Genomic DNA, 26,768 nt, shown 5'->3' on the forward strand with positions numbered 1-26,768 from the left:
GCCGATCCGAAAATGGATGCCGTCGGTGCATCGACACCATGATCTGACACGCCCGTTTTCTGGGGCTCTGCCGCCACCCCGCAGACCCAAGCAGTGAGTGCTCTGAAACAACGTTTCCCCCAATGTTTCCGCCCCTCGTGCGGCGGTGGCGGCGCTAAAAACCGCCCTATCCCCCAAATCTCACGGCTAAAATCCTCCCAGGGCTTGTTCCAGCCCGCTAGCTCCCTTTTGGGGTTAAACGGACGCCCGAAGAGGCCAGAGCTTTCTTGGCTGGGCTGGAAATATCCCTCCGAGCACGCAATGACCGCGGCACTCGTGCTCGCAATGGGTGCGAAGGAGCATCTCGAGTCCGAGGCAGCCGCTCAGACAGCTTTCCTGGGCCTCTGACGAAATTTTCAAGTAGAGATCTTGTCCCGAGTGCGATAGCCACGGGTCGCCGTATTTAGTGCGAATCCATCCCATTTTTACCTTTGCGGGAGGCCAGGCAGAGAGCTATGCCCCTCGCTGTTCTGCACCGTCGTCCCATTCCTGCGCGACCTCAGAGTCCGAGATTCGTCTGAAGCCTACCGTGCCGAGTAGCTGCGAAATAGGTCAAAAGACTAGATGCGGTCGGGACTGATCGCCGCTCAGGCGCTGTCGCTGCTCTTCTTCACAGGCGTCGCCACAGCCCAGGATATAAATGAGACACGGACAAAGTTTGACTCCCCCGCACCGGCCGACTTGCTTCGGAGATGGAACTGTCGAGGTAAGTCCAAACTCAAACTCCCGTCCAAGCTCAAACTCCCAGCCAAAAAACCCCAACCCCAACCCCCCCTCCCCCGCCCCAAACCAAGACGCGGGATTGACCAATGGCGCGATTCAATAGCAACGGTCCTGGGCAACTATCTCTACATTGACGGCGGCGAGCTGGGGGAGCTGGTGGACGGCAAGGCCACAAGCTTTCCCAACAACTCGACTCTCTCCATCGACCTCTCCAAGTCTTGGCTCACTTCCAGCGTCGAGATCAGGGCCAATGGCAAGCCCGTGAAAGATGGACCGCTCTCTATGGGTTACGAAGCCATCTGGAACGACCCAACCGGCAGCGCCTTTTACACGTGGGGGGGTTACACCACCAGAGGCGTCAGACCCGCCGCAATCACGAAAGAGGGCATCTGGAAGTTTACCGTCGACGGCAAAGGCGGCGGCGCCTGGTTGTTGGAAGAGCCGTCAAACCCGCAGGTGCTCAAGACTCTGAAATACGCCGAAGATGGAGCCTACACCGCCACCAACACGACGGGCTTCTGGTACGGCGGCTTCTCGGGGTCTACTACCGACCCCAGCCAGACGGTCGATCAGGCCGTGCCAGGTCTCGTCTCGTATGACATGACAAGGCAGACCTGGCGGAATGACTCTGCCTTGGCGCTCTCTCCGCCGAACGGAACGGCGCGGGGCGCGAAAGCCGAATACGTGCCTCGCTTCGGACCCAACGGCATTGTCATGATTCTCGGCGGCCTATCATATTCGCCGTTCGGGAATCCAGGGCGCGACTCTGGAGGCTTGGATTTCGGCAACCTCACCTTCTTCGACCCCGTCACCAGGAATATCTACTGGCAGACGACCACCGGAACGGTGCCTGCAGCCCGTTGGCGCTACTGCTCGGTTGGCATCGACGGCGGGAATGGAACTTACGAGATGTCAGTAACACACGGCCGTGTCTAGGCGTAGACGAGCCTCTGATGCTGACCAGGTTTTCTCTCGCTAGATTCATTTTTGGCGGTCAAACTGCCGACAAGAATCTGGCTCTCGACGATGTGTACGTGCTCAGTCTGCCCGGGTTTGTATGGACCAAGGCTGCAGCCACCTCTCCGGGCCAACCGCGATCGCAGCACACCTGTGTTGTTGTTGGTAAGCGCCAGCTGCTGGTTGTGGGCGGAGCCAATTACAACATTCCGTCGGGCAGGTGGCAGGACCCGGACCCCTTCCCGCAGGGGCTGGGCCTCTTCGACATGACCGACCTCACGTGGTCCAAGGAGGGCCAATACAAAGCAGATGCGGAGCCATACCAGTCGCCCAACGCCGTCAAGGACTGGTATTCAAAGACGTGAGTAGCCCCTGGTATGCCCATTCTCGGACTCGCGGCATACATCAGCCCGCGAGACAAAGTCTAACTTGCGCGTTCTTTCCTGCAGAGACCTCTCAACGTTGTCTTGGTCGTCAAGCGAGGTGAAGGAGTTGTTCGTGACCGCATCCGGGGCCGTTGTTCCAGCGAGTAGGTGGCCTGTTGATCTCCAGAGCCGGGTTTCACTGCATTCCTGACATTCGTTGGCTGCATCTCCAGACCAGACGGCATCTAATACCGGCTCTTCCGGCGCAAACGGCAGCTCTAACTCAAACAGCGGCTCTGATTCAAACAGCGGTTCAGGTGACGCCCCAAACCCGTCCCAATCTCCTCTCTCGTCGACCGCCCCGGCCAGTTCTTCGGGACTGCCGGACAGCGCACGCATTGCCGTGGCCACTGTGGCGTCGGTAGTTGGCGTCGCTGTTATGGTTGCAGTCACGGCATTTTTGGTGAGGCGACGATACAAGAGGCGCCTAGAGTCAAGGATAGACAACCCGGATTTCCGTCCTCACGGGGAAGGGAAACCGGCGATTGGCTTGTCCGAAGTATATGGGGACACCGAGAACCGGGACCCGTACGCCGGCAGAGACGCCAGCACGGCCCAGTGCGGGCCTTTTCCGGCTCCCGTGCTTCCAGCCCATCTCAAGTACGCCGACCTGCCCCCAGTCAACTCCCCTACTGAGCTTCCGATTCAGCGAGCCTACGTGGAGCTCGACGGTCTCGCGAACTCAGCGATGGTGCATCACCCGCCCCAAGACGAGCATAGTCAGGTGGCAGAACAGAGTCCGGAAACGTCGTCGCAAGCGTCGTTTGCCTCGCACCCCCGGAATTCACTTACGAGGGCCTGATACGCGCTGCTGCTATACTCTCAACCGGCTAGAGTTGGTGCACCATACCGTGTCTCTACAATGTGCCATACTTGATATAATCTTGTAATAATTTTTGACATGATGAATCAAATCGTGCAACTCTTGTCCATCAGCGGTCAAAGCACCCCCACTAGCACACCAGCACACCATTCAAGCTATCCAAACCTCGGCCATAATTACATCCAGCAAGGCGCGGACAACCTATTGCAGACAAGCAGGTAAAAGACAGGTATGTTACCTTGATGTTTACCTAGGGTTGCACTCCGTTGGGGCCCAGCACGTCAAAGTCGATCCTCAGCGAGTTGACCATGGTGGCAGCGTGGCTGTATCCAAAAATGTCCTGGCCCGCGAGTCTGCCCAGCCACTTGGCACTCGTCATGTTGTTGCAAAGGTCGGCGACCGTGTCGAGGTAGGCGGCGAACTGGGCCCATGCGTTGTTGGGGTTGTTGCCCAGGACGTCAGCGGAGAGAGCCGCAATGCCCACGGCCGGGTCGTTGGTGCCCGACTTGATGAGAGCTGCCGCGCAGTTGTTGAAGACGTCGTTGACATACTCGCGCTGCACCTCGACGGCGGTGCGGTTGGCCGGCCCGCCGAGGTGCCCGCCCAGATAGACGTCGAAGTCGTACGACAGGATCTGGTCGTGACCCCTGATCCATCCCGGTACGTATACGGACGCTGCCAGGCTCTCAAAAGGCACCCACCCGGCATAGACCTGGTCGACCATCATAAGCACCTTTTGCTTGGGCGCGTAGACGATGATGTTGCCCAGGTCGTGGCCGATCCCGGGGAAGAAGAGCTCCAGTGTCTGGTTTCCGGCCACGAGCTCGTAGCGGTCCTTGAAGGTGATTTGGGGCACCGGCCGGTTGGGATCGGGTCGTTCGGCGAGCTGAGAGGCCGTGTTTGCGTGGGCAACGGTCTTGACCTTGGGATTCGACTGGTTCGCGAACAGGTACGCCCCTCCCACGTGGTCGGCATGCGAATGCGAGTAGACGAACCAGCGCACCGGCGTGGAGGTGATGTTCCCAATGGCCCACTGCAGCTTGTGGCCCGTTGTGGGGGGCGCGTCGACGACCACAACCCCGGCCGTCGAGACCAACACGAAGCTCTGGTAGACGCCATCCGTGATCATGTAGGCTCCGCGGCCCAGATTACTTACGGCATAGCCTGCCGCATTGAGCGGGAGCTGGTTCTCGACTGCAAGAGTGCCGTTCAGGGGCAGGAAGATGTCATGGCGCGTGGCAAACCCTGTGCAGGCTATCGCGGCGTTGGCCCAGAAAAGGAGGCTCGCAACCGTCGAGGAGAGGCACTTCATGGTGACTTTCTGGCGTGAGAGTGGCAGCTGAATTGCACCTTTGTTTCGTGGCAAAGCCTGAGTGAGCGGAGAAGAGAGAAAGAGACACTGGACATGATGGCGAAGAGCCTATGTCGTCCCAATATTTATATTTATTTACACATCTCAACGTTGCCCGCCAGGGCCGTTACTAAGTGAGTAAGCGGTGGCTGCTCTACCATCCCGCAATTCGCTGCCCGTGTGCTTGTTCGCTACTGGTTTAGGTAGCCATCACGATTTGTCGTGTCAGATTCTTCGTCCGTTTAGCCCCGCCGATGTTTGTGCGCGGCCGGGCCCCGGGCGGAGCACGGATTACTATTCAGCACCCCCCAATTCACACCTTTGCTCGAACACGCAGTCCGTGGACGGCCGGAAGGCATTGTACCTTTGTATCCCTGACGGCAAAACCCGCGTCAAAACCCGCATAGCATCCCCCAAAAAGCTGCTTTCATTCAGGGATTTGTCCATGTTATGACCCAGTTTTAATTTCGCCTTCGATGATCTCCCGGCGGGGCTTTTGGGTAGAGTAACAGAAGCGAGCACGCCTCCTCATGCCAGAGCCTTGTGCGCAATTATTAATCCCCACCGGCACGGTCACAATGCAGACGGTCAGACGGCAGAGATGGAAATTATTTGCGAAAGCTGCATGCACATTGCACACACATTCACCGGCCCGAAAGATTTTCAGCCCCGTCGATCATCAGAGTGTGCACATACCAAAGGTACCTACCTTAGCTGGACCATGCACAAATGATTAAGGACCATCTCATGATCTCCAGCCCACCTGTTTCCTTCCTTACCTTAAGTAGCAAGCGAATTCAGGTGACCATATCATTATGTGGATCCGACATGCTGGGCCACTTGCTTGGTAACGTACGGTAATTTCTTATTTGGCTTCACTGCGTGTTCAAGCAATGATGGTGACGATACTTTAGCAGTTCTGTCGCCTTTGAGACATGTTACAGACCAAACCTCCGAGTTGAATGGAAGAGAATGAACCCTTTTCCGACCTCCCACTTCCCACCTTCCACCAAGAGGGCCCCGACCTAGCGTGATTCCGTGACTCAAGACGTCTTGTACGGGCAGGTAACCTTGTATGCGGCAATGCCTCCATCGGGGGTCCAACAGTTTGGGCCCGTAACGACACCCGGGTCGGTGCAGTTGTTTGTCTCGAACAGGGTGAGAAGGCATTGCGGGTCCCAAAAGAAGACGTCGATGGCCCGGTAGACGTTGTTGTTGAGGAAGGTTCGGCATGCATCGCTCTGTTCGCCCTCGGCAAACTCGAACACGTCTAGCGGCGTCTGGAGCGGGCAGGCTCTGGTGAGGGACACGCCGAATTGCCCCAGACGCGGGAGGCGCTTTTCAACCGCAACGGCAGCCACGCCCATGGCCACTGTCGAGAGGACCGTGGCAAATGTGCTGAAGTGCATCTTGATAAATGGTTGGAGGGACTAAGAGCAATGGGTGGCGTTTTGGTAGGTCTTGGTAGAGAAGAGAAAGCAAGTGAGGGTCTTGGGAGAGAGGAGAAAGTAAGTGAGGGTCTTGGGAGAGAGGAGAAAGCAAGTGAGGCTCGTCGCAGTGGATAGATAATTGGTTGATGGAGGATCTGGATGAGAAACTAGGTACGTGACAAAGAATTAAGTTGGGAGAAGGAGTCTGCGCTTTTATCTTCCCATCTCATGTAAGGCATCGGACTGAATGATAGCCCGCCAAGCAAATGCTGACGGGTATAGCTCTGGCAACCCAAATCGCACTCCAGTCCTGTTTTGCTCGCCGTCTATTATCCTCGAGTGACTAGGTGGTATTCTGTGACCGAAAAGGAAGATTGGGCGCAGCACTGCTGCGGAGTGGACGCTCCCCAACAAATAGAATTCGAGAACGAGTGCACCCCGGCAAAGAAAAGCTCGTGTTTGCCATTATAGCCCATTCAGCTCAGCGCCACCCACGCAAGAACTCCCAACAACTGGCACGCAGCTATCGTACTCCGGTATCACGTTCCCAATTAAGCGTCAACTTTCAGCCAGCTGACAGTCCGCCCGGGTAGTCCGGCAGAGAAACGGGCTGTGCAAGTATCACTAGGAACTCCGATCACGGCTATCCCTGCTCGTGAGCCTGGATGAATAGACCAGTTTCATGAAGAGCTTTGATCAGGGCATCCCATCTACAAATCAGGGCACCCTACTTTTTATTCCTGGCACCTGTTGGCGGTTGAGATACTCAGGGCCTCATTTGGGCCCGTAAAATCCCGAATTACCATCTCACCGCCCATGCGCTTACCATGCAGCCCGGGCGCCCAGGTCAACAACGTGAAGCCGTCAAAATAGTCAAAAGTCACAAAAGCCCCAAGGTGTTTTCCATTTTGACGATTTCTTCGTTGCTAGTTATGCCTTTGAGCAACCTTTAGGCTCAGATTTGTACGCAATTGGCCAAAAGTCATGGCATACGGCCAGTGGGTCATGAAGTCTGAATCATGATTTGTTAACATAGTGATGTCCTATTAACTTACCTACCTAGCTACGTTGAACCCTAATTAGGAACCATGTGTTATTTCCGGCCTCGGAACACTAACTGCACGTGCCAAGGACTGCATTTAAAAGTGTAAATTGTGTCATTTTAACTCTGCCGGGCTTCCTTAGTGCCCGGTTACCCATTGGGTGGCTGCCATGCAATACGGCATTTACCATACAAACATCGGCCCCTGCATTGGCAGGTGCCAAGGACCCCCAGTAGGGTGCCCTGATTTTTAGAACCCTCAGGGTTAGGGTTTACCCCACACCTGGCATCGCGCTTCATAGCTGGCGGCCTTCGGCCTGTAGTTTTATTAGAGAGGACAACCCATTCCATACCGTTCTATTCAGCGCCCTGATCAAAACTCTTTATGAATGCAGAATGCACCCAAACGCCAAAGATACAATATCATTAATACTGATTACATCCGTCTCCGTTCATCAATCTCGAACATCTTAGCAAGTGATTAGACCTGCTACGCCAGCTGCATTCGACACATGCCTGAATATCATATGCGAAACCAACCTGAATACCAGAAAGATTCACATCTTTCAACCAACAATACAGGAAACAAATAGTACCTTATCTACTAACCCCCCTGCACGAGGTGTCTCTGCGAGCTCGGTCGCCGAACCGACACCCTCTCCCCGAGCTCAACATCGACCTCGGACATGCTGACGCCGAGGCCCTTGCCATGCTGCGGCACGAATGGACTGCCGACGGGCGTGCTGACACTGTACGGACTGAACGGCGTCGTCCTCCCGCTGGTCGATGCGGCGTCGTGTTCGTTTGGCTGGTACGCCGTCTTTGAACGCGTCAGGCCGCGCACATGGCCGGCAGCGCGCATCTTTTCTAAGTTTTTCTCGTTGCGCAGAACCTCGGCCTTCATAGAGCCCGTGATAGTCGCCTCGCGATCGCGCAGTCGATGCGCCTGCACCAGCATACCGCGGCCGGCCACGTACAGTCCTGTCTTGACCAGCACCCACGTCAGCGCCGTATTGTAGGCAAAGCTGAGCGTGCTGCGGCCGAGCGTGACGACACTGTTTCTATGCACGGCCTGCGAGAAGGCGAGCAGGAACGAAACGAGGATGATTCCGGCCGAAATGGGGAACATGTACTTGAACTCGGTCGACAGCGGGAGCAGGCCGCCGTTGATTTCGACCGCGTTCATGCCGAAGAAGCCCACGCAAAATGAAAGCGGCAGGAAGATGATGGTGACGATGGTGAAGATCATGATCGACTGCCCCTGCTTGAGCGTCAACTGCGCTTGCTTGACGGCCTCTCGCGCTTCAATCACGCCGGCTTGCTGTTGCTTGAGGGTCAGGAGGTCTTTGAGCTATTGACAAGGGAAACGTCAGCAACACGCTCTCTCGGATGGCGTCGAGCCGATAGTTGACTTACAGCGGCCGACGTGTTCTGTGCGTTCTGCAACAGAGCCTGAAGCTCCGAGATGCGCTCTGCCAGGTCCAGGAGGAGATGGTCAGCCCGGGCCAGCGTCCGCCTCGCCTGCTCCCGCGTCTCCTCCTCGCGGACTCGAGACGCCTCGTCCCGGTATGGGTAATCTTCAGCCGAGGCGCTGAGTACTATATCCCACGAGGTTGCCGCTTGGGACGCGCCCGCCCTGCGAGGGCGGGCGAGCGGCGCCATGGTGCGGCGGACGTGCTTCACAAAGTTCTCCATGACAGACTGCTGCTGTTCCTTGATGCGCATCATGATGTAGATCTCATCCATGATGTCCTTGACCTCCTTCAGCAGATTGCCCTCGGGGTTGATGTTGAGGAGCGTGTTCTGCGTCGAGTTGTCAGAGGTGGCGTATCGCTCGCGCTTGTAGTCGCGAGACGCGAGGTGGGTGTAGATGAGGAACTGGTCAAACGCGGCCGTCTGCTTGTAGGTGAGGTCGCGGATGGCGCCCGTGAAGAGCTCGACCAGGTTTGGCTGTCGGCTGTTGGTCTTGGTCCTGTCGAAGAAGACGCGCGACACCTCGTCGACGATCATGAGGGCCAAATCATACGCCGACGATATCTCGCCCTGGCGCGCGTACTTGAAACGCATGCGCAGGCTCTTGTGGATTGCCGAAGGGTCGGGTTTGTTTTTGCCCCATCGCCGTGGGAAACAGGTGATTACGGTTCCTTGACCGGGTTAGCGCGCCCTGGAAGGGATAGAAGGTAGAGATGAGCACCCACTCTCGTCGAGAATCCACAGCCAAAGCTGGTCAACCATGATTATCCTAGGAACCTTTCGAACGTCCTCTTTGCATTGCGGACAAGTGTCCATACCAGCACATGCATGTGCCTCAAAAGTCGTGCCTCGATACACGACCTGGTCTCGGTCTCGAGTGCCGGTGCTTTTGAGCGCGCCGTAGTAAGACTGGTCCAGGGTCCTCCGCGGGTGTAGCGGGGGTTGGGCATATAGATACTTGACCATGAGCTGCTCCTCGTTGTGCAGGTCCATAGCCTCGAGGAGTATCGCGGCCGTCCGCAGAAGGTCGCCGAGAGCTCTCCTCCGGTCAACCTTCTCCGTCCAGACGGGAGCGGCCGTGTCCTCTGTTTGCGGGCGTGATGTTTGATGCTGGGCTTGATGGACGAGCTCAGAGATGGACATCAGGTTCTGCTTGCTAACCTCCTTGACAATCTCGGCCGATTTGGCCCTCCCCCGGTCGGTCTCCCAGTGCAAATAGGGCATGAAAAGCGCGAGGTTCTTGGGGGCCAGTTCCGCCGAGACCGGGTCGGTCGATATGCCGTCACAGAATGGCCTCATGTGCCTCGCGTGAACCTCGGACTGGGGGTCGAAATTCTGCTGTCCCTGCCAGTATTCGGGCCGAAGCAGCATTTCCGTCCTAGTCCTTTCCCGCGGTGAATTTGACCTCGAGAACAAGCCGTCGGGCTCGGGCGGCTTCTCGTGGTAGTAGCGGGCCACGATTTCCTCAACCCACGCCATGTTGTTGGCCGGGAGGTGGAAATAGCGGATGGCCCCATCGTCAGAGCCCTGCATCAGCGGGTTTCTCTTCTCGTCCTCGGAAAGCAAGTCGCTCATGGTAGCCTTTTGGTTCGGAAAGCTGCCCGGAAGACCCGGTACGTCGTACGGACGGCCATGCTTGAAGCAGACAACAGTGGCTTTGATGTACTCGTTGACCAAGTCCTCCGGCCCGACATAGGTCGGCACCCCCGACGGGCGCCGAGAGACGGGATCAAAAGGTGGACGGGGCGTGTCAGATGTGTGGGGGCAGCCAGTCGCAACACGCCAACGACTCATGGCAACCTTGAAGGCCCGGAGGCGCGCTGCGGCCGCCGAATCGCATTGTGCCGTCTCGAGCCGGGTGCGTAGGTCGGCAATCTTTTCGCCATGACGCAGAATACGTTGCTGCGACTCTGGTGGGAGGCTGTCGAAGAATTTCTTTTGTTTCGATACACGCAGGCAAGCGTTAAAGTGGATAGTGACATCTGAGACGCGGTGGTCGTGAGGCCTTTGGCTGAGACACGTGGAGGGCGGCTGGCGCCGAGACATGGCGGGGAGGACGACGGTGAGAGCGTGACGCCGGGGTCCAGATATTATTACACAAAGATTATGGACACAAAGAACTGCCGACGAGCGGATATCGGCAATTTCGATGGACCAAAAGGGGCAAAACGGAATGATAACAACGGCAACAGAAAGACGAAAAGGAAGGGCCAAGACCAAGAGAGACAAACTGGGAGACACGTCGTCGAGAGCCAAGACGCGAGAAATTTAAGCTTTCAAGACTGCTCGGCGGGGTCCCTGCAGCCTGGGGGGACAGCAAGGACGATGGATGCCCTCCATGCCATCGGAGCATGGGCAACATGGGCCATTGGTCATCCATTGCCCAGCGGCTGGTCTGCACTGTCTCTGCAGTGAACCTTCCTAGCCGCGGGGCAGGGCTCCTTCAGGAACAGAACACCCACCCGTGGAAGGTAGAACAAAGCCAGGAGCAGCTTTTTATTGCACAGGTTGGTTTCTTTGCCGCAATGGACAATTCATGTGGTCGAGGTCTCGTCCGTGGCTTGTGGGCGTCTTCGGGGCTTTCCCCTGAGTTCCTAGATGGCTTTCCGGCATGACCTATAACGGCTTGGAGAAGCGCTGCAAGGCCGTTTCAACGCACGCCATCTGGACTTTGGTTCGCGCTGTGGCGGCGGCGGGCGGCCATCAGGCTGCGAACCAGGAACTCGAGGGCTCGGGACCCTTGAGGGGTCATGCAGGTTGTCGGGATCGATGCCAGCCCCCAATGTGCCCCTTCGGCCAAACCCGGCGACTGATTGGCCAACCCCCAGCGAAGGAAGCAGAAGGGCCCACAAAGCTGAAAAGCTGTCAAACCGCGCCCGTCTTGGCGAGCCGTCCTCGCCGTTCCATGAACTGATAATTCTTTTTGAATCTGAACATGTTGATTCTGGCGTTGAAGAGCAGAGCAGTCAGAATTGTATGCAATAACTACCGTGCGTATATTTTTTCGAGATATTTGCCAGCTCTGGTTAACTTCCGTAGGGCCACGAGCTCCGTAGCCTTGGTACTTGCAAGCCAGGCATCAACGAGCTTACAAGCGGACTTGCTTTCGTCCGTCTTACGGCCCATCCGACCCCTGAAATGGCCGTGTGCACGGACCATTTCGCGAGTGGTGGACAGCTCAAACCAGGTACGTATGCAAAATCGTAATCCATACCTCGAGTTGATAGACCTCCTGACATCTTCGGCTTATTAGAGCAAGACAAAAGCAAAAGGGACAAAATCATTCTTGCCCTTCTAGTCGCAAGCCTCAGCCTGCGATTATGTCGTACAGGATATTGTCTCCGACTTGATATCCCGCGACTTGACTAACCCATCAAACCGCGAATATTAAACTAGCACACAAGTCGTCGATTAGACTCTAGAGAGTATGTAAATAAGCCTACTAATCTTATACTAAGAATATCATGGACTTTGAATTTCTCAATTCTTCGCCTTTATCATTTATAGCAGGTTGCCGTACTCGCTTCGGAAGGTAATTACGACGCATTGATTTTGGTGGATGACAAGTTAGACATGTGGGATAGTTCCGTGTAAGCCAGGAGAAGAAAGGTAGATTTTCAAGCGTAGCTAAGAACTCACTTTCTCCATATTATTCGGCGGAAGTCTTTTGTTTGATAAAGCCACGCGCTAGCTGTTGGCCAGGTCCATAGGACAAATCATAACAACGCCACCAGGTAACCCATAATCCCCTAGTGTTCATTCAAAGTCGAGGCATATTTTCGGTAGCTTCGTTATCGAAACGAATACCGAGCGCACTAGTTGTATTAACACTGGTTTGACGTAATAGATATGGCATTTTCAGAACGTAGAGCGTAATGATTTGCTAATTAGACAGGCGTTGTGAAGCTTTAGAGGCTAGTAATGGGCAATTAAAGCAGAAAATGGGAATGACTATGCAGTATGCCGATACAGCCACTCGTGAAGAACATCTTGGACAAGGTGAAGAAGTTTTCATCATACGGATCTTCAAAAACGAGACCCGGCTCCTCGTCCAGGTGCCCTTGACGAGGTGTATAAAAGTGATTGGGCGGCGACAAGTTTGTTTACACGATTGATCGAGGGTACAACTCCTGACCAACTTCCACAGCCCGGACAAGGCGAGAGTCTCCTGGCTTGATGTTCGGATTTTGGCCCCCTGTCTCTAACCGCAGATGGGTGATGTCGTTGAGGCTGTACTGGGGCGGACTGGGAGTATCCCACTTCGGATCCGACCATTGCGTCGAGTTGTTGTTGTGCCTCGGCCATGCCACTGATCCTGGGGATGAACCCAACGGCCACTTCTTCCACTTTCGCTCGGGGTGCGGGCCATACGAGTCGCTTTTCGAACTGCTGCCACTTCTCCCCTTTAAGCCCAACGCTTTGACAAGAGCGGACTCGGGTGCATGAACCGCTATGAAGTTTCCAAGGGCAGGCATGGAGCCGACGATGATAGCCAAGCTGTTCTCGACAATGCTGTCGGTGATGTATGTTAGCCCCACAATTCACGGTAAGCTAAGGAGAAAGTGGCTTCAGACTGTGCTTACATGCAGATGAAGAGCTGGCCCTGCTTCCAACTGACGTCGTTCGTCGTCTGGAGCTGGGTGCGAAACGAAAGACCCACTATGCTGGTTACAATACCCCTGGTACAGATTTTCGTTAGCTCTCAACGCGATAATGTGTCAACACAGGTAGGTGGAGCGTACATGAAAGCCGTAGCAAACGCCAGTAACAAGCCCATTTGCCTCTGGGTTGATAGCCGGAGTTTGAACAGGGTAGGAAGGGGAAGGATAAAGAGGTATATGTCGAGGAAGAGCGACATGACCCCCTGTACTATGGTCCAAGGAATTGCGCGGGCAGGTTGGCCATTGGTTATCAGGGCTGTCCAAGGTTGGCCAGCGTGAGGAGCAGAAAAGTAGGCCGAGAGTGGTATTCCAGCCCAGCATGTGCAGAATGTGAGAAATAAGCCAGCGTAGATGGCGACACGCAGTCCCTGGGGGATGCCGGTAGGGAACAGTTGCAGATAGAGCAGGAAAATGGCCGATTTCGAGAAGAAGATGACGGGACCTAGGATCGTGGCTTGCGCAAAGAGAATCTAATCGCAACTGGTGAGCAAGGTATCCGTGAGGATCAAGTGGAGGACCTGGGACTTACTTGCATGTACACTCCTGTATACCAACATGCCGGAATATCCCACAGGTGTCGGGCGTATTTGGAAACTAACCACATCCCCGTCGGACATTTGTTAGCCGGTCTCAAGAAGGATTGAAGGAGTGAAGAATCTGAAGGCCCCAGAGGGTACTCACCTGAGAGCACAAGGCCTGTGTAGACCAGACCGAGAACAAAAGCAACCACAGTGAAGTCTAGAACCACGATGGCACTTGGTTAGTTCTGTTTGGGATGAGTCGGCCCGGTTGAGAAACGAGGAGAAGGACCTACAATCAGCCCACCGCAACTTGCTCTTGTTGACGTATAAGCGCGCCACAGTGAAGAGCAAAGACCATACGATCATCAGGATCGACAAAGCAATCAGAGTCGGGCCCAGGCTTTCGGGGTTGTCCAGATTTGAGGCTTGGCCATTGGGTGGAACCCCCCCGGGGATGGCGCAGAGATCGAGTTGCAGTGTCGGCTGAGAGGCCATCCTTGTTCTAGAACGAGGAATGTCGCCGTCCGGAATTGACAGTTGCAGAAAGGTAAAAAGCAGCAATTTGACCGACATAACCCGGTCCTTCTGGACTCCATGACGTTTCTTATGTACAGTATCACCCTTTATTCCTTTTTGGCCAATTTCTGGTAGGGGCTCAGCCTGAAAATGATAAGCCAAGTTCGCGGCGTAGGGTCTCATCTTCAGCTCTTCGCCGCCATGGTGCCGACATCGAGAGGCGTCGTTCCTCGGTCAAGAGTGTGAGCACACTCGCTTGTGTGCTCTACGTAAGCGTTAATGCAGATGCAGAGACAGATAGGTGAGGTGGTTTAATTACCTTGTATCTTGTGTGCATCTGTGTGTCGTAATCTCACGTCATTTCGTAGACTTCATCACCCCTTCCCCGTGCTAAGACGTTAACCCGCCGACAGGAACTGTCATGAACCTGAGCGATGCCAAGCCACAAGAGCAGCGAACAAAAACGTCGCGTGCATTCGACTCGGATTGTGGAAATTTCAGTATAGTTAATCATCAACCTAGCTTCCAAACCTAGGCCTCTTCATTCTCCCGATTTCCGTGTCAAATCCATGTCATCGGAAGATATGATTAAGGTTTTATCCCGTCGTCCCACCTCCAAAACCCCCGTATGAAGGTTAGTACCTTACATATTTCTGGGCAGGGGGATGGATGTCATCCAGTCAGTTGGGACTGTGGCAGGGGATCGGGGGACGGGCTGGGTTTGTCAGTTTACTCATCAGCCCCTGGCAGGTAATTAAAACAGCTGCATGTGCCGCCGTTCAACAGCCGCTGCACTAGAACTCATCCATTCCGTGTCCCGAGTTTAGACATATCCGAAATTCGGGCACTTGAGTTGTAAATTACGGGGATCACAAGGGCGGGGTCATTACATACATGCCCCAGGTACCTGCACTGTGGGATGAACAGGGCTACGTCATAGTACTCACAGCACGGATACGGAGCAACTCGTTCGGTAATCTGCGTAATCGGTAAGATGTATTCTGTAATTACATCCATACTGCATTATGTACATCACATCGCAATCCTCGGGAGGCGACGGAACAAGGATATAAGTCGACGCGCTACGTCTTTGGGAGTATAATGCGTCCCCGTGATAAGTACAGTAGGTACCAGGTAGTTGGTAAGACAGTTGAATTTATGTTGGCACGAAAATTGCCAGCTCGCGAAAGCGGTATTAGCTTGCATATTACCGTACCCGTACCGTAACACGGCTAATAGTATTAGGCCAACGAAACTTGTGATAGGTAGGTAGGTGCTGTTCCTTGAGCAACCTCGGGTCGTCCGTCATCATGGCTCTCTACGGGAAGCATACTGAGCTACCCGCGCTTAACTAACTTGTCTCCTATCTCTAGGTCTTCAATACGGGGATGCACTTTGTGCTGCCGGCAACAAGGTAAAGGAATTTTCAGGGCTTGAAGTTTCTCGAGACGCAAAAGCCTAACCTAGACTTCCGAGTGTATTTGAGCTGAAGGCTCCGATATTCCTAACCTAATCCTTGTCTTCAGCCCAACACCATAGGTAGTTCCACTTGCAAAATCTACGCAACCACTCTGGATCATCATCCAAATTCTAGACATGGACAAAAAAAGGGCCATTACAAAATATATGATCGAATATGTTAGTGAAGTTCATGCCAATACGTCTTGATAACGCCTTGCACGTATCCAATGGCAAGGGCAAGTTGTCCAAATAAAACAACAAAGTCCAAGAACCACCCAACTCTCCCATGAAATGGTTGAGGTGGAGATTGCGCAGGTCGAACGCCGAGGCTTGCCGAGCATGAGGGGCTGGAAAGCATCTTGGAATCCCGGTTTACCAATGCTGCCTGACTTCGTCTAAAAGTTCAGCAGGGAAACTGTGGCAAAAATGGCACCAAGGGCGACAGTTGCTTGCGGGGCGACGATTTGCAGGGCAAGGGATGTGGGCTTCGGGCTGACGCCGGTCGCTGGTCGACCAAGATACCAAGCACCAATGTCGGTCAGGTTGCCCTCAGCAGTCAGCATTGCGCCATTGGGGCCGACGTTGGACACGTCACTTCGAAAGGCACCAAACAGAGAATACCGGCCGACTGAGTCGAGGCGATCCATGTACTCGGTTGACATGTTGTAAAATGCCTGTGTCGTCTCCAAGTCCTGGTTGTCAAAATTGAACTCGGTGACCCACATGGTTTTGTTCGGGAACCTAGAATGGAGATGGTGTCAGTCGTGGCAGGGTCGCAGATGCAGGAGAGGAGAGAATAAAGGAAGGAAGGCGACTCACTCGGCAGAATATTCGCCCAAATGGCTGGCCAGCCCATCAAAATTGCCGTACCAATGTATTGGGACAAAGTCAAAGGTGCAGTTCGTCGTCTTGCCGTCGGTACTGACGAGCTTGGAGCAGCTGTCCAGAAAGGCCTTCAGCCACTGCAGCCCGGAGGGGGCGCCCGTACACGCCGGCAAGCCCACGCGCAGATTCATCTCCTGTAGAGGGATGATGTTCTTCACCCACACCTGGGCCGCTTTGTCGGGGTCAATATTGCTCCCTCCGTGAGCGCCCATAGAGCCATCAGGTTCGTTGAAAGCCATGACATGGCTGATGTTTATCCCCTTGTCTTTGACCAGGCTCCTCACTGTCTTCAGGAAGGTGGTATCGCTCAGGTTGTCGGGGGCACCCCATAGCATGGGCACAAATTCGAAAGAAGACTGCGAAATTTTGCTATATACCGGTGACGGGCTTGCCTCGTAGTTGTAGTACCACGTCAAGTCGCTTGGTTGCTGGGTCCATATGTAATCGTCCTGGCGTGTTGAGTTGTTCGGAACGTAGACAAGACCGCGCTTGGGCGATGCAAGAGGACCTGCTACGGCAGAGCCGACGAGGAGATGGAGCACGGTTAAAAGAGCAGCGCCAATGGCCGCTGGAGAGGATAGCATCGTCAGCGGGAGTAGTTATGCCTAATCCGTGTTTCGAAGCCTGGAGTTGAAGGCTAGGGCGCCCCGCGTTCGGAACTTGGGAGGTCGGACGGATAGTCGAGAGACCAGACCAGACGAAGCCAAACCGCTGTAGAGTTCCCTCAATTGACTTTGACAAGTCGTCGTTATCGCTTTCATCCGCGTCGCTGTCCGTCCGTCGTGAAGCCTTCAGATCGAGCGACTGTTTGACAGCCACCGCGTAGGGTCGAGAACACGAACGAGCGGATGGCATCGGCCAAAATTAACGAAAGCAGACTAAAAGCAGCAAAGAAAGTCGTGTCAAGGCGAATAAAAAGAGGGAAGAAGCCTCGGAAGCTTCGGGCGAAGCATATTGCTGTACGCGATAAAAATGATTGGGAGGCGGCAAGTCTAACGAGCTGAATCCGTAGATCACAAGAGCAGCCTTCGATGCGCGACTCTTCAGCAAGCTCGCCCCCCCTCGCGACATGTTGCTGCAGGTGAGGCTTGGGCGCCTGTCTGTTCAAGGTTAGACCCAGGGAAAATGGCAAAGTCTCTGGTTCAGCCGCAGCGCCAAACCGAATGCGGTTTGCGTTGAGGACGCCCGTCGCTGCAGGGCGTCCAATACATCAGAATGAAAGCTTCGTATTCGAAGCGCATACCCGAAACCCTCTCCCGCAAGGGGTAGTGTAGATGTTGTTACCTTCTCGTTCGCAGTGTAGAAAGCTAACCTCTCAGGTTCCCTTCCTCGGCCTGGACAGCGAATTGGAGGCAACTTCGACAAAACACGGATTACCGTACCCGAGCCTTCCTTAAACTTACCCAGCACGAACCCACCGACTCCGTAGGCGTCTCAGTACCGAACGTAAGCGCAGATTTGACATCGGAAACGATAAAAATGAAATTAGGGTTCACCTGGGCGTAATACTTCCTACAGCAGGCGAGAAAGACTGCGCCTCCACAAAGGTAGGTAAAGGTAATTGGATGCTGAGTGATAAAACGGAGCGTAATCCGTATTGCGAACGGAAATGGCTGTGCATGGCCAATCTTGACCAAGTTCATTGTTTTTACTTTTCCACGATTGCTTCAGCTTTCCTTTGAACTTCTCGTTGAGCATCTATCATATTTTCCCAATAACATAACCGCCAATAACACAACCGCCTACGTAGCATGGCTAGTGATTTGCAGCAGTCACGCAAGCCTGCTGGTGTTTCCGGACTTCTCGTCCAAGAAAGCGGCTGGTGTGGCCCTGTACTACCTTCGGTGTGGCCCATCCGCGAACATGAAGGGCGCGCCCGCACCAAATATCCAAAATCACAACGACTTCAATCCGAAGTCACACGGACGGCAATTCTAACGCTCGGCGAGTATGGAGAGCACTCGGTGTCCCGTTTGCTCACTGTCGTGCCCGGCCGAGTTGGCAGTGTCGTCTTCTACCGCCCGACGCCTGGACGGACGACAGGGCGGTGCGTGGGCTGACAACTGCCGACAGTGGAGCCCGCTCCAGTGCTAAAGCTTGCAAGACCCGCTAAACGAGCCCGCCTACCTGATTTCCCCGCGGGGTCGCTCAGTGGGTGGTGTATCCGTCCGGCGTCTCGGCTTTCGTTTCCCCAGGACTCTCCGATCTCATGAAGCACGGATGGAAATCTTGACGAATCACAATGCGCCAAACCCTCGTGCACCTCTTGCCCTCAAGTGCCTCGGCAATATTATTGACCCCACAGCAGTGCCCCGGGGATAGTCCCCGATACCCTATTCCGAGTCGCCTCGTTGTCCGGTTGCCGACGATTCATCCCGTATCTTGATGCAAACAAATGTTAACTATCTGAGCGATTGCCCGTTGTCGCTTCAATCTGTGTCAGCCTTCGTCACGCGCACCTAGCCCGCAACCTCGAGGCCCGAAGTAATCACAACACGATGGCGGTTGAACGGCTCGGCTCCATTCTCAAGCACCTGTCGCCCGGCAGTGCGCTATCGCAGATGTAAGCTGGCCTACTTGGGGGTGCCCCAAATCGCCCGTCATTTTGGTACCGCCTCCCAATGAATGCTGACGCCCATCCCGGCAGCACATCCAAAAATGCCGACGACATCGTCATAACTCTCGCGATCCGAACCCCTCTCGCAAAAGCCCGTAAAGGCAGCTTCAAGGATACGAGCCTTGAGTACCTCGTCTATGCGCTGCTAAAGGAGGTTAAAGATCGCAGCAGCCTCGACCCGGCCGTTGTCGAAGACATCTGCCTGGGCAATGTGTGTTGCGTCCCCTGCCCCTTCCTTTCCCTTCCCCTTTGTCCCGAGTTCCGAGCCACGGCGACTCAAGTCCGGAGCTGACGCCGCACTCTCCACGCCCAGGTCTCGGATGGCAAGGCTGCCTACAAGCTTCGCGCGGCCGCGCTGGCCGCTGGCTTCCCCAACACGACAAGCTGCTCGAGCTTGAACCGCTTCTGCTCGTCCGGCCTCAAGGCCACCGCCGACATCGCGCACGCCATCAGCAGCGGATCCATTGGCGTTGGCATCGCCATCGGCGCCGAGCAAATGACCATTGGCGGCGACGCGCTCGAGGCGCCCTTCGACGACCAAGTTACCAAGCACTCCCAGGAGTCCGTCGACTGCATGGAGCCCATGGGGTGGACCAGTGAGAACGTCAGCCGTGACTTTGGCATCACGCGCGAGGAAATGGACAAATATGCCGCCGAGAGTTTCCAGCGAGCCGAGCGCGCCCAAAAGGCTGGTCTGTTTGACGACGAGATCGCCCCCATCAAGACCCGGATCAAGGATGCCAACGGCGAGTGGAAGGAGGTCACCGTCACCAGAGACGAGGGTATCCGGCCGGGCACCACGGCCGAGGGGCTGGGCAAGATCAGAGCCGCTTTCCCGCAATGGGGCCCTACAACCACCGGTGGAAATGCCAGCCAGGTCACTGATGGGGGTAGGCTGCACCAATCTCCTCTCCCACATCCCCTTTCAGCGCGGCCTGTTGGAATGCTAACACCTGAACCGTACAGCTGCCGCCGTCATCCTGATGAAGCGCTCCACCGCCGTCAAACTCGGTCAGCCAATCCTTGCCAAGTATGTTGGGTCGACTGTCGCCGGCCTAGCGCCCCGTATCATGGGCATTGGCCCGACCGTTGCCATCCCCAAGCTCCTCTCCCAGCACAACTTGACCCTCAACGACATCGATGTCGTCGAGATCAACGAAGCCTTTGCTAGCATGGCCGTGTATTGCCGCAACACGCTCGGCCTCGATTGGGCCAAGCTAAATCCCCGTGGCGGCGCCATCGCGCTGGGCCACCCCCTTGGTGCTACCGGCACCAGACAGATCGTCACTGGCCTGAGCGAGTGCAGAAGAACAGGCAAGAAGATCCTTCTCACGAGCATGTGCATTGGCACTGGCATGGGTATGGCAGGGCTTTTCGTGAATGAGCAATAGCGTGATTGGCATATACTGCTTGGAATATCATAACCTTTTGTGTAGAGCTTTGTATATAGGTTGACAAAATGCAAGAAAGCCTTCGAATGTGCTAGAAACTTGGATAGGTCCAATCTTTAATTGCGTCACTGCAGAAGAAAAAGATGTGAAATGGGCCGACGTACCCCCAACTACCTATCCCAGTAGATCTAGGAATGCGGCACCCAACTCCTGTTATATGGACTGGCGATTTATCTTCTAGGCGGCTTCAGCTAGGTAGGTACCTATCCATGACCATTGTACAGCACCTACTAACCCTAGAAGCCGATGGAATCTCTATCTGTATTAAGACGCCTCTATCATGTTCATTGGGACTTGGTTGTGAGGCTAGAGAACGGAGCTGAACTTAACAGAGCGAGCAAAACTATAACTCAATAGTTTTGTCCTTAATCGTTGTGCGTACTAGCTGAAATAAACAAAGCGATGAGCATATTGGCTCAAAGGCGCAATAGAAAGCCTATCAGGCCACGTCAACCACGACTACCTAGTCGATAGTTTTGTTTAATCTCTTTGTTGATTTCATGATGTTGAATCTCTCCTACCTATTCCTGGCAATATCCAACGGCGCATTCATGATGTGGAGATGATAACTAACGAGCCCCCTCAAAATACAGAGGTCCGCGTTGGGTTATTTTTAGTCACACGAGGGCCACGTTGGACTCGGCACCGGAACTGGCGGCACTGGTTAAACTGACATTGAGTAAGCTTAGAAGAGAGAATGGGGAAGAGACACAGGGACAGGAATGCAACGTAACAATGGAATCATGATGGCCATCTGCATTGTTTTTCGCCGCCACACCAGAGGTCGAAGCCACGACTGGGCTGCCCCCTGAATAGTTATTCAAGATTGCAAGACTGTGTAGGAAGTACGTGGCCCCGATGCCCCGATGGTAACTGCCTATCAGCGACTTGCTGAGGCATTTAGCAATATCTCGCAGCTTGAGAATTGATTAACAGAAGTACAACACATGTACATGGAACTGGAAGAGACATACGACAGAAAGGGCTTACTTCTCAAGGCGGACTTTTGCACCGCCCAAGGGCGTTAAAGGCCTCCGCCGCCGATATTAGTAAAGGCATATCTAGACTGAACGGCAGCTGCACGTAATTAGCTGCTAGTCAAAATCTTACTCATCTGCTCAAAATCAGCAATATACTTGGCTGGCGCCTCCGGAGTCCCATTGTGCGGACTCTGCTCAAAACCAGGTCCCGAGAGCATCTCGTGCAGTGGAGTTTAATATCCGGCAGAATATGGTAAATATATGTCCGCCACGTCAGGATTCAACCCACCGGGTGTCGCTTACTTCTCAGCGCTTCGTAAACAATGTAATCTAATTAAACTACGTAGCTAGACGTCTGAGCCACAGGATAAGTATAGTACCGGTCTGTGAGTTGAGCATGCAGTCAGCCTGCGTCAACTGCCCAGGCGCCTAGTGAGGCTGAATACCATTCCAGGATACTTTGAACGGGGCTTGCTTGCACGAACATTTCGCGACGTGATTATGTACACTGGCGGTCAAATTCCAATTCGCCTCTCTAAAATATGGTGATGGCTCGGAGGGTGGGCTTAAGTATAAAAGAGGGATATTCGCCGATTCTAAACTCGAGAGTCATCTCCCATCTCTACCATCAAAGCCCTCACTTCATCCAGTCCGAAAATATCCAAAAAAAAAAAAAAAAAAAAAAAAAAACGCACCCAGTTATTCATCAGAATTCATCAGCCATTTCATCTCAAGCAATCGCCAACAATATGCTGTTCAAATTTGCCACCATTGCCATGGCACTTGCCGCCACCCAGGTCCTGGCAATTCCGGCCCCGGCGGCTGATGCCCTGGATGCTGGCGACGACAGCCTCATCATCATTGAAACCCTGGAGTTGGTTGACGGTACCATCACAATCTATGGCTCCAACCCAGCCTTCTCAAACGTGACCGAGCTGTCGTCCACCTCGCGTTTGGCTCGGCGGTGCGGCAGCAACGCCGTCAGCTGCGACGGAGGACACGCCCCCGCGCTCAACACGTGCACTGAACTCGTCAACCGCGTCAGGACCAGCACCCTCACCCTCAACAGCTCGCCTCGCTCCGTCTGCCTCAGCCGCAGTGGCAAGAACTGCTGCATTAGTTGGTCAAAGGACATTGGTTCTGTCCGCGAGGCGGACCTGTTCAACGCCGGAAAGAATGTTCTCGATCGATGCGTCGGAGAAAATAACTCAGGTCTCGCTCGAGATGTGTCGATTAATGGCAACTGCCTTACCGAGTGCCTGTCTGACCGGGCAACGGGATGCAAGTAGGCTGGTTCGGAGTCCTGAGTGAATCGAACTTGACCTTGGGCCAATTTTCTGTTTAAATGGGGTGCCAAAATTGGATGGGAACAGGATCGGAATGAAGGATATGGAGAGGTACCTGGTTAAGTAGATGTGTTGATTTTGAGAAACGCCGAGTTTGGAAGATATTTTGTGTAGCAATGGCGGCATTGTCACCGAGATATTGAACTGTGAATAATAGTTCTAATAAATCCCATGTAAAAACAGAATCCCAGCCAAATGACCCAAATCTCCGTGCTAGAATCATCATACCTTGATTAGAGGTACATTAGATTTTAGTTGAAAACTAGAGCAATGGAAGTTACTGTGCTGCATGGTCTAACATACCCCCTTTTGCTTGTACGGTTCCGGAATCACAATACATGCTGGGCTCAGATACTCATATTTTTTGGGTTGTTTTGGATAATTAAGGTAGCTGTTTACAGCCCTGCTCTTGACAACCTCGTAAAGACATGCCCTATCTTGTAATTGGTTACAGAGCAATCTGGCCTCACCCTAGCAAAGTATTGTGATTGCAAATTACAAAGGATATATTGATTGTGGTGAGAGAGTCAGTAATGATATAATATCACTCCGTTGCAAAATTACAGGTAATTATTGTCTTCGAGATGCCTAACAACTTGAACAAACTCATTGACTAGAGTAATATCTCATAGGTGTATTAGCAACCCAACCTAGGGGAGGAAAGAACAAGTAATATTAGTTCTTCAAGCATTCGCAACTTACAGTCCATCTCGCGGCCAGTATCAATACCACAACTCTGGCAAGCCGACTCGATAGACGACTCGCTGACCGACTGGCCGCTGAGCTTCTCCACGGCCGAGACAGCCTCAGAGACGCTGAGAGTGTCGTCGCCGTCATCATCGCCGCCAAGGAAGGCCCTCTTAATGTCGTCTTCAGATGCCTATTATTAAATAGCGCAAATAATTGGTAACCGGCCAGAACAATCATATTGACGGCTTCATTGGATGAAAAATTCTGCACTCGTCTATGATGCAACTCACCATGATGGCCAAAGAGTAAATGTCGATCTCTGCTGATAAAGCTGCGAGGCGATGTGGCGAGTGTGCTCCGGTGTGGAGATGTGCCCGCTTCTTGGGTTGACGGAGGAGCAGACTGTTGGGGAGGGGTAAGACGGGTTGGTTTGCGACGAGGACGTGGCCAAATATATACGGAGGCTTGATACGCCCGCTGCAACATCACGCTATTGGGTTATTCTCGGGGCGGGGGAACTCGATATGCGAGTCGCACACTTCAGGAAGCCCAGTCACCCACAACTCGTAGAGAAGGGTGACGGACGTAACTCTTGCCACGCAAGCGCACCAAACTAGAGACTACGAATAGTCAAGACCAGGACAGCTTCCCTGAACGAGAAGCTTCCTTGACCCATTCGATTTGAACCGAGTGGAATATACTAAAAACGCTTTCTTAGTACGCTCCAATACAACCCACAAAGTGGGCATGGCATTCCGCCACAGTAAAACCCTCAAAGTGTATCAATAAAGCTGCTTGCAGTAATGGTGAAGTTGAACCATTCCTTGTACCCATCTAATTTGACCCGGACTCTTTCGCTTCTTGGTAGGGAGGACATCATGAAGCTATTCCTTTACGCCTGCGGAAGCTTCAAATGTTCCGCATTTTGATAATATTGAATGCAATTTCGAATGAGTTGGCCTTGTTTTAAAGCGGCATCCTCAAAGACAGATGACCTTGTCCACAGAATTCGTCTGGGCCGCAAGTTCGTCCTATCTCCTTGACGGCAGGTGGTCCAGACATGAGATGAACTAAGAAGTGTTAGTGAATTGGCGCATGGAGCGAAAGACAGGGAATGGTAACACCTACATCAGTCCCGACGACACCCTGGTTAGACAAGTATCTTGCCATCCCCCTGATCAGCTCAATCTGGTCATCCACTGTCAGGCCTGTGATGGCAGTTTCCATCACCCCTCCCAGCGAGGCCGTATAGGTGGCGATGAACGTGTGGTAGTAAATGAAGGAAAAGAGACCCATGGTGAACTGGCAGTCCATACGGTCCGTCATGCCGCCGTGGCCAGGGATCGAATCGCCAAAGTCCTTTATCTTAAAAGTGCGCTTTAGCCCCGAGGCGAAGAAACCGCCAAATGGCGCGATCAACGAGGCAAATGTCGCCAGGCACAGGGTGTGAATCTGCATGGGTGCCATTGTGATGCTAAATGCCCTGCCGGGGAAGAGCTGCGGGGTGGTGTATGTGCGCGGGATGAAGACTGGGTTGGGCACGCAGTCTAGACCCGTGAATATGTTGGCCCCAAGGTCCGTAGCTGGGCAGATGAAGTACTTGGATCGCAGTAACAGGTTCGTGAGCACCACGCCAAAGAGAACGGTCATGATCCATGCGCCAACGAAACCCTCGACCGTTTTCTTAGGCGACAACTTGATGAGCTGTGTACGGCCGAATGTTATGCCACAGATGTAGGCAAAAATATCGTTGGTGATGACCAGGGCAGCGGGTAGGAAGAACCATATCATGCCTTCGAGCACGTTGTTCATGATAAAGTGCGCCTGGACCACAATGAGGAACAGTGCCATATGTGTCCACCCAAATTGGGAAAACTGGAATTTGAGATGACCGGCCTTGAGCGAGCTCACGAAGAACACAAATCCTGCAGCTCAAATCAGCCGGTAAAGTCATGATAAGGATGAAAGGAGCGAGGCATTAATCTCCAGGAAAGCAGCGCGGCGGGCACGGAGGCGAGTCTGAGGGAGAAGGGGCCATAATAGTCGAACAACGATGTAGGGACGTACCAAACACGTATAGAATGAAGCTGATGAACCGATGGTGCGTAGCCAGGGGTAACAAGACCTTGTTAACCAGGACAATGTGCTTGAAGTAGTACACGACGCTCTCTCCGTAGAGGAAGTACATGGTAGTTGCAAGCCAGTACCAGTTGAGGCTCTTGGAAGACTGCAGATCGCGGGCACGGCTCGGCACGCTCGCGATGGCGATGACCTCCTTGAACGAGACAACCTGTATTGTAGTTATTATTAACAAGATATAGATGTGGCCCATGAAAAGCGCTGCGAAGAAGCCCCCAATCATGACGAAGGTCCAGAAGGTCCGCTGTATGAAGTTGGCCTTCTTCTTCTCGTATTCGGCAGCCCTTTGTTCTTCGGCGGTGGGAGGCTTCTGCAAAGAACCATCAAGTCAGCACCGGTGTAAATCTTTCCTCGCTTCTTGGAAATATTAGGGGCCGGATGGATCGCGCACCTCTTGGATACCATCAAGGGTTGTAGGCGACTTTGGCTTGACTGGTGATCCTTCCTCGCTGACATCGCTAAAGCTGGACCGACGGCCGTCGCCGCCAGTCGCAGGACCGCTCGTGTGTTTGTGGGGGAATTTAACCCCGCGGCGAGACCTTCCCGTCATGGTTGTCGTCAACTGACAGCGCCAAAGGCAGAGACTGCTTGTATATGTGGAATATCTATTGTCTGGCGTCCGAGGCCGGTGCTGTTGTCTGCTGGCGCCGGGTAGTCCGGAGCACAGGCGGCGATCGGGTTTGGAGGATGCGCAGGTGTCGAGCTTTGCGGCAGGCTACCAGTAAATTTTCCGGCGGCAGCTGCAGCGGCTGCGGCGACGTCGTTAGCAACGAGATGGAGTTGTATCGCTGGGGAGTGAGCGGAGTGTCCTGTCGACGTCGGATGGTTGCGAGTTGTGGCCGGCCAAGAGTCAACGGGACAAAAAGCTTCCGGAAAGTGGACGACGCGCGTGGACCGGACAGTGGTTGATTGAAATTTAGGTGTGCTACGTCAATGGTGGCTCGGTCGGGGAAGAATACCCAGTCAAAAGGTGGAGCAGGCCAAGCTTGGGTCTGCGCCTCGAAAGCCGCTTCTTCTTGTATTGTAGGGATTACGTACCGTACTTGACTGGACTTGCCGAGTACGTAATACGCCAATTCAGTTGTAATCTATGAAATGTTACGACGACCGGACGAGGGGTTCTCAGTTTGGGAAGACAAATACGGCACGAAAACTCAAGGTAATTTCCCAAGTAATTGACCGCTCCTGCCCAAGGAAATCACGTTTCCTCAAGAGCAGCAACGGCGAGCTATATGTAT

At 53.8% G+C, this 26,768-nt stretch overlaps 10 protein-coding genes across 10 annotated transcripts; 3 read left to right on the top strand and 7 right to left on the bottom strand.

The window, feature by feature from the left end:
• Positions 1-603: 603 nt before the first annotated feature.
• On the top strand, positions 604-2,295 carry B0T26DRAFT_643998 (uncharacterized protein; the record flags this gene model as incomplete). The annotated part of the gene is made up of 4 exons (XM_060437587.1): positions 604-745; positions 866-1,673; positions 1,742-2,080; positions 2,169-2,295. 4 exons carry the CDS (start codon positions 604-606, stop codon positions 2,293-2,295), a joined length of 1,416 nt encoding a protein of 471 aa, XP_060299511.1.
• Positions 2,296-2,648: 353 nt separating this feature from the next.
• Positions 2,649-4,400, bottom strand: B0T26DRAFT_706910 (beta-lactamase-like protein). The gene is made up of 2 exons (XM_060441833.1): positions 3,286-4,400; positions 2,649-3,196 (listed from the first exon to the last, which is right to left on the bottom strand). Exons 1-2 carry the CDS (start codon positions 4,277-4,279, stop codon positions 3,144-3,146), a joined length of 1,047 nt encoding a protein of 348 aa, XP_060299512.1. The 5' UTR covers positions 4,280-4,400; the 3' UTR covers positions 2,649-3,143.
• A 961-nt stretch (positions 4,401-5,361) lies between these two features.
• B0T26DRAFT_643192 (uncharacterized protein) lies at positions 5,362-5,685 on the bottom strand (the record flags this gene model as incomplete). Its single annotated transcript, XM_060437511.1, has 1 exon — positions 5,362-5,685. The coding sequence occupies one exon, from the start codon at positions 5,683-5,685 to the stop codon at positions 5,362-5,364; it is 324 nt and encodes a 107-aa protein (XP_060299513.1).
• A 1,644-nt stretch (positions 5,686-7,329) lies between these two features.
• On the bottom strand, positions 7,330-10,461 carry B0T26DRAFT_264756 (uncharacterized protein). Its single transcript, XM_060434067.1, has 3 exons — positions 8,989-10,461; positions 8,207-8,934; positions 7,330-8,141 (listed from the first exon to the last, which is right to left on the bottom strand). Exons 1-3 carry the CDS (start codon positions 10,307-10,309, stop codon positions 7,395-7,397), a joined length of 2,796 nt encoding a protein of 931 aa, XP_060299514.1. The 5' UTR covers positions 10,310-10,461; the 3' UTR covers positions 7,330-7,394.
• Positions 10,462-12,366: 1,905 nt separating this feature from the next.
• On the bottom strand, positions 12,367-13,940 carry B0T26DRAFT_750852 (uncharacterized protein; the record flags this gene model as incomplete). The annotated part of the gene is made up of 6 exons (XM_060445285.1): positions 12,367-12,775; positions 12,847-12,942; positions 13,006-13,394; positions 13,454-13,518; positions 13,606-13,662; positions 13,739-13,940. The coding sequence occupies 6 exons, from the start codon at positions 13,938-13,940 to the stop codon at positions 12,367-12,369; spliced, it is 1,218 nt and encodes a 405-aa protein (XP_060299515.1).
• Positions 13,941-15,817: 1,877 nt separating this feature from the next.
• On the bottom strand, positions 15,818-16,891 carry B0T26DRAFT_675147 (glycosyl hydrolase catalytic core-domain-containing protein; the record flags this gene model as incomplete). The annotated part of the gene is made up of 2 exons (XM_060439792.1): positions 15,818-16,163; positions 16,242-16,891. The coding sequence occupies 2 exons, from the start codon at positions 16,889-16,891 to the stop codon at positions 15,818-15,820; spliced, it is 996 nt and encodes a 331-aa protein (XP_060299516.1).
• Positions 16,892-18,805: 1,914 nt separating this feature from the next.
• Positions 18,806-20,315, top strand: B0T26DRAFT_750854 (Thiolase, N-terminal domain-containing protein; the record flags this gene model as incomplete). The annotated part of the gene is made up of 4 exons (XM_060445286.1): positions 18,806-18,870; positions 18,955-19,135; positions 19,238-19,814; positions 19,891-20,315. The coding sequence occupies 4 exons, from the start codon at positions 18,806-18,808 to the stop codon at positions 20,313-20,315; spliced, it is 1,248 nt and encodes a 415-aa protein (XP_060299517.1).
• Positions 20,316-22,311: 1,996 nt separating this feature from the next.
• Positions 22,312-22,638, top strand: B0T26DRAFT_622866 (uncharacterized protein; the record flags this gene model as incomplete). The annotated part of the gene is made up of 1 exon (XM_060436105.1): positions 22,312-22,638. A coding segment is annotated over one exon (327 nt), but the record flags the coding sequence as incomplete, so codon positions are not given.
• Positions 22,639-23,203: 565 nt separating this feature from the next.
• Positions 23,204-24,149, bottom strand: B0T26DRAFT_264977 (uncharacterized protein). Its single transcript, XM_060434069.1, has 3 exons — positions 23,682-24,149; positions 23,404-23,571; positions 23,204-23,314 (listed from the first exon to the last, which is right to left on the bottom strand). The coding sequence occupies exons 1-3, from the start codon at positions 23,875-23,877 to the stop codon at positions 23,262-23,264; spliced, it is 417 nt and encodes a 138-aa protein (XP_060299519.1). The 5' UTR covers positions 23,878-24,149; the 3' UTR covers positions 23,204-23,261.
• A 273-nt stretch (positions 24,150-24,422) lies between these two features.
• On the bottom strand, positions 24,423-26,080 carry B0T26DRAFT_740437 (cytidylyltransferase family-domain-containing protein; the record flags this gene model as incomplete). The annotated part of the gene is made up of 4 exons (XM_060443846.1): positions 24,423-24,461; positions 24,520-25,316; positions 25,459-25,840; positions 25,922-26,080. 4 exons carry the CDS (start codon positions 26,078-26,080, stop codon positions 24,423-24,425), a joined length of 1,377 nt encoding a protein of 458 aa, XP_060299520.1.
• Positions 26,081-26,768: the final 688 nt, after the last annotated feature.

This window comes from Lasiosphaeria miniovina (genome assembly GCF_030549165.1).
Source record: "Lasiosphaeria miniovina strain SMH2392-1A chromosome Unknown B0T26scaffold_3, whole genome shotgun sequence".
Classification (NCBI taxonomy): domain Eukaryota; kingdom Fungi; phylum Ascomycota; class Sordariomycetes; order Sordariales; family Lasiosphaeriaceae; genus Lasiosphaeria; species Lasiosphaeria miniovina.

Coding starts and splice junctions, on each gene's coding strand:
- B0T26DRAFT_706910 (XM_060441833.1), bottom strand. CDS start 4,279: ATGAAGTGCCTCTCCTCGACGGTTGCGAGCCTCCTTTTCTGGGCCAAC. Junction 3,197..3,285: donor CATTTTTGGATACAGCCACG/CTGCCACCATGG, acceptor AAGGTAACATAC/CTGTCTTTTACCTGCTTGTC.
- B0T26DRAFT_264756 (XM_060434067.1), bottom strand. CDS start 10,309: ATGTCTCGGCGCCAGCCGCCCTCCACGTGTCTCAGCCAAAGGCCTCAC. Junction 8,935..8,988: donor GCTGTGGATTCTCGACGAGA/GTGGGTGCTCAT, acceptor AACCCGGTCAAG/GAACCGTAATCACCTGTTTC. Junction 8,142..8,206: donor CACAGAACACGTCGGCCGCT/GTAAGTCAACTA, acceptor CCTTGTCAATAG/CTCAAAGACCTCCTGACCCT.
- B0T26DRAFT_264977 (XM_060434069.1), bottom strand. CDS start 23,877: ATGTTGCAGCGGGCGTATCAAGCCTCCGTATATATTTGGCCACGTCCT. Junction 23,572..23,681: donor TTTACTCTTTGGCCATCATG/GTGAGTTGCATC, acceptor AGGCATCTGAAG/ACGACATTAAGAGGGCCTTC. Junction 23,315..23,403: donor TACTGGCCGCGAGATGGACT/GTAAGTTGCGAA, acceptor ATATTACTCTAG/TCAATGAGTTTGTTCAAGTT.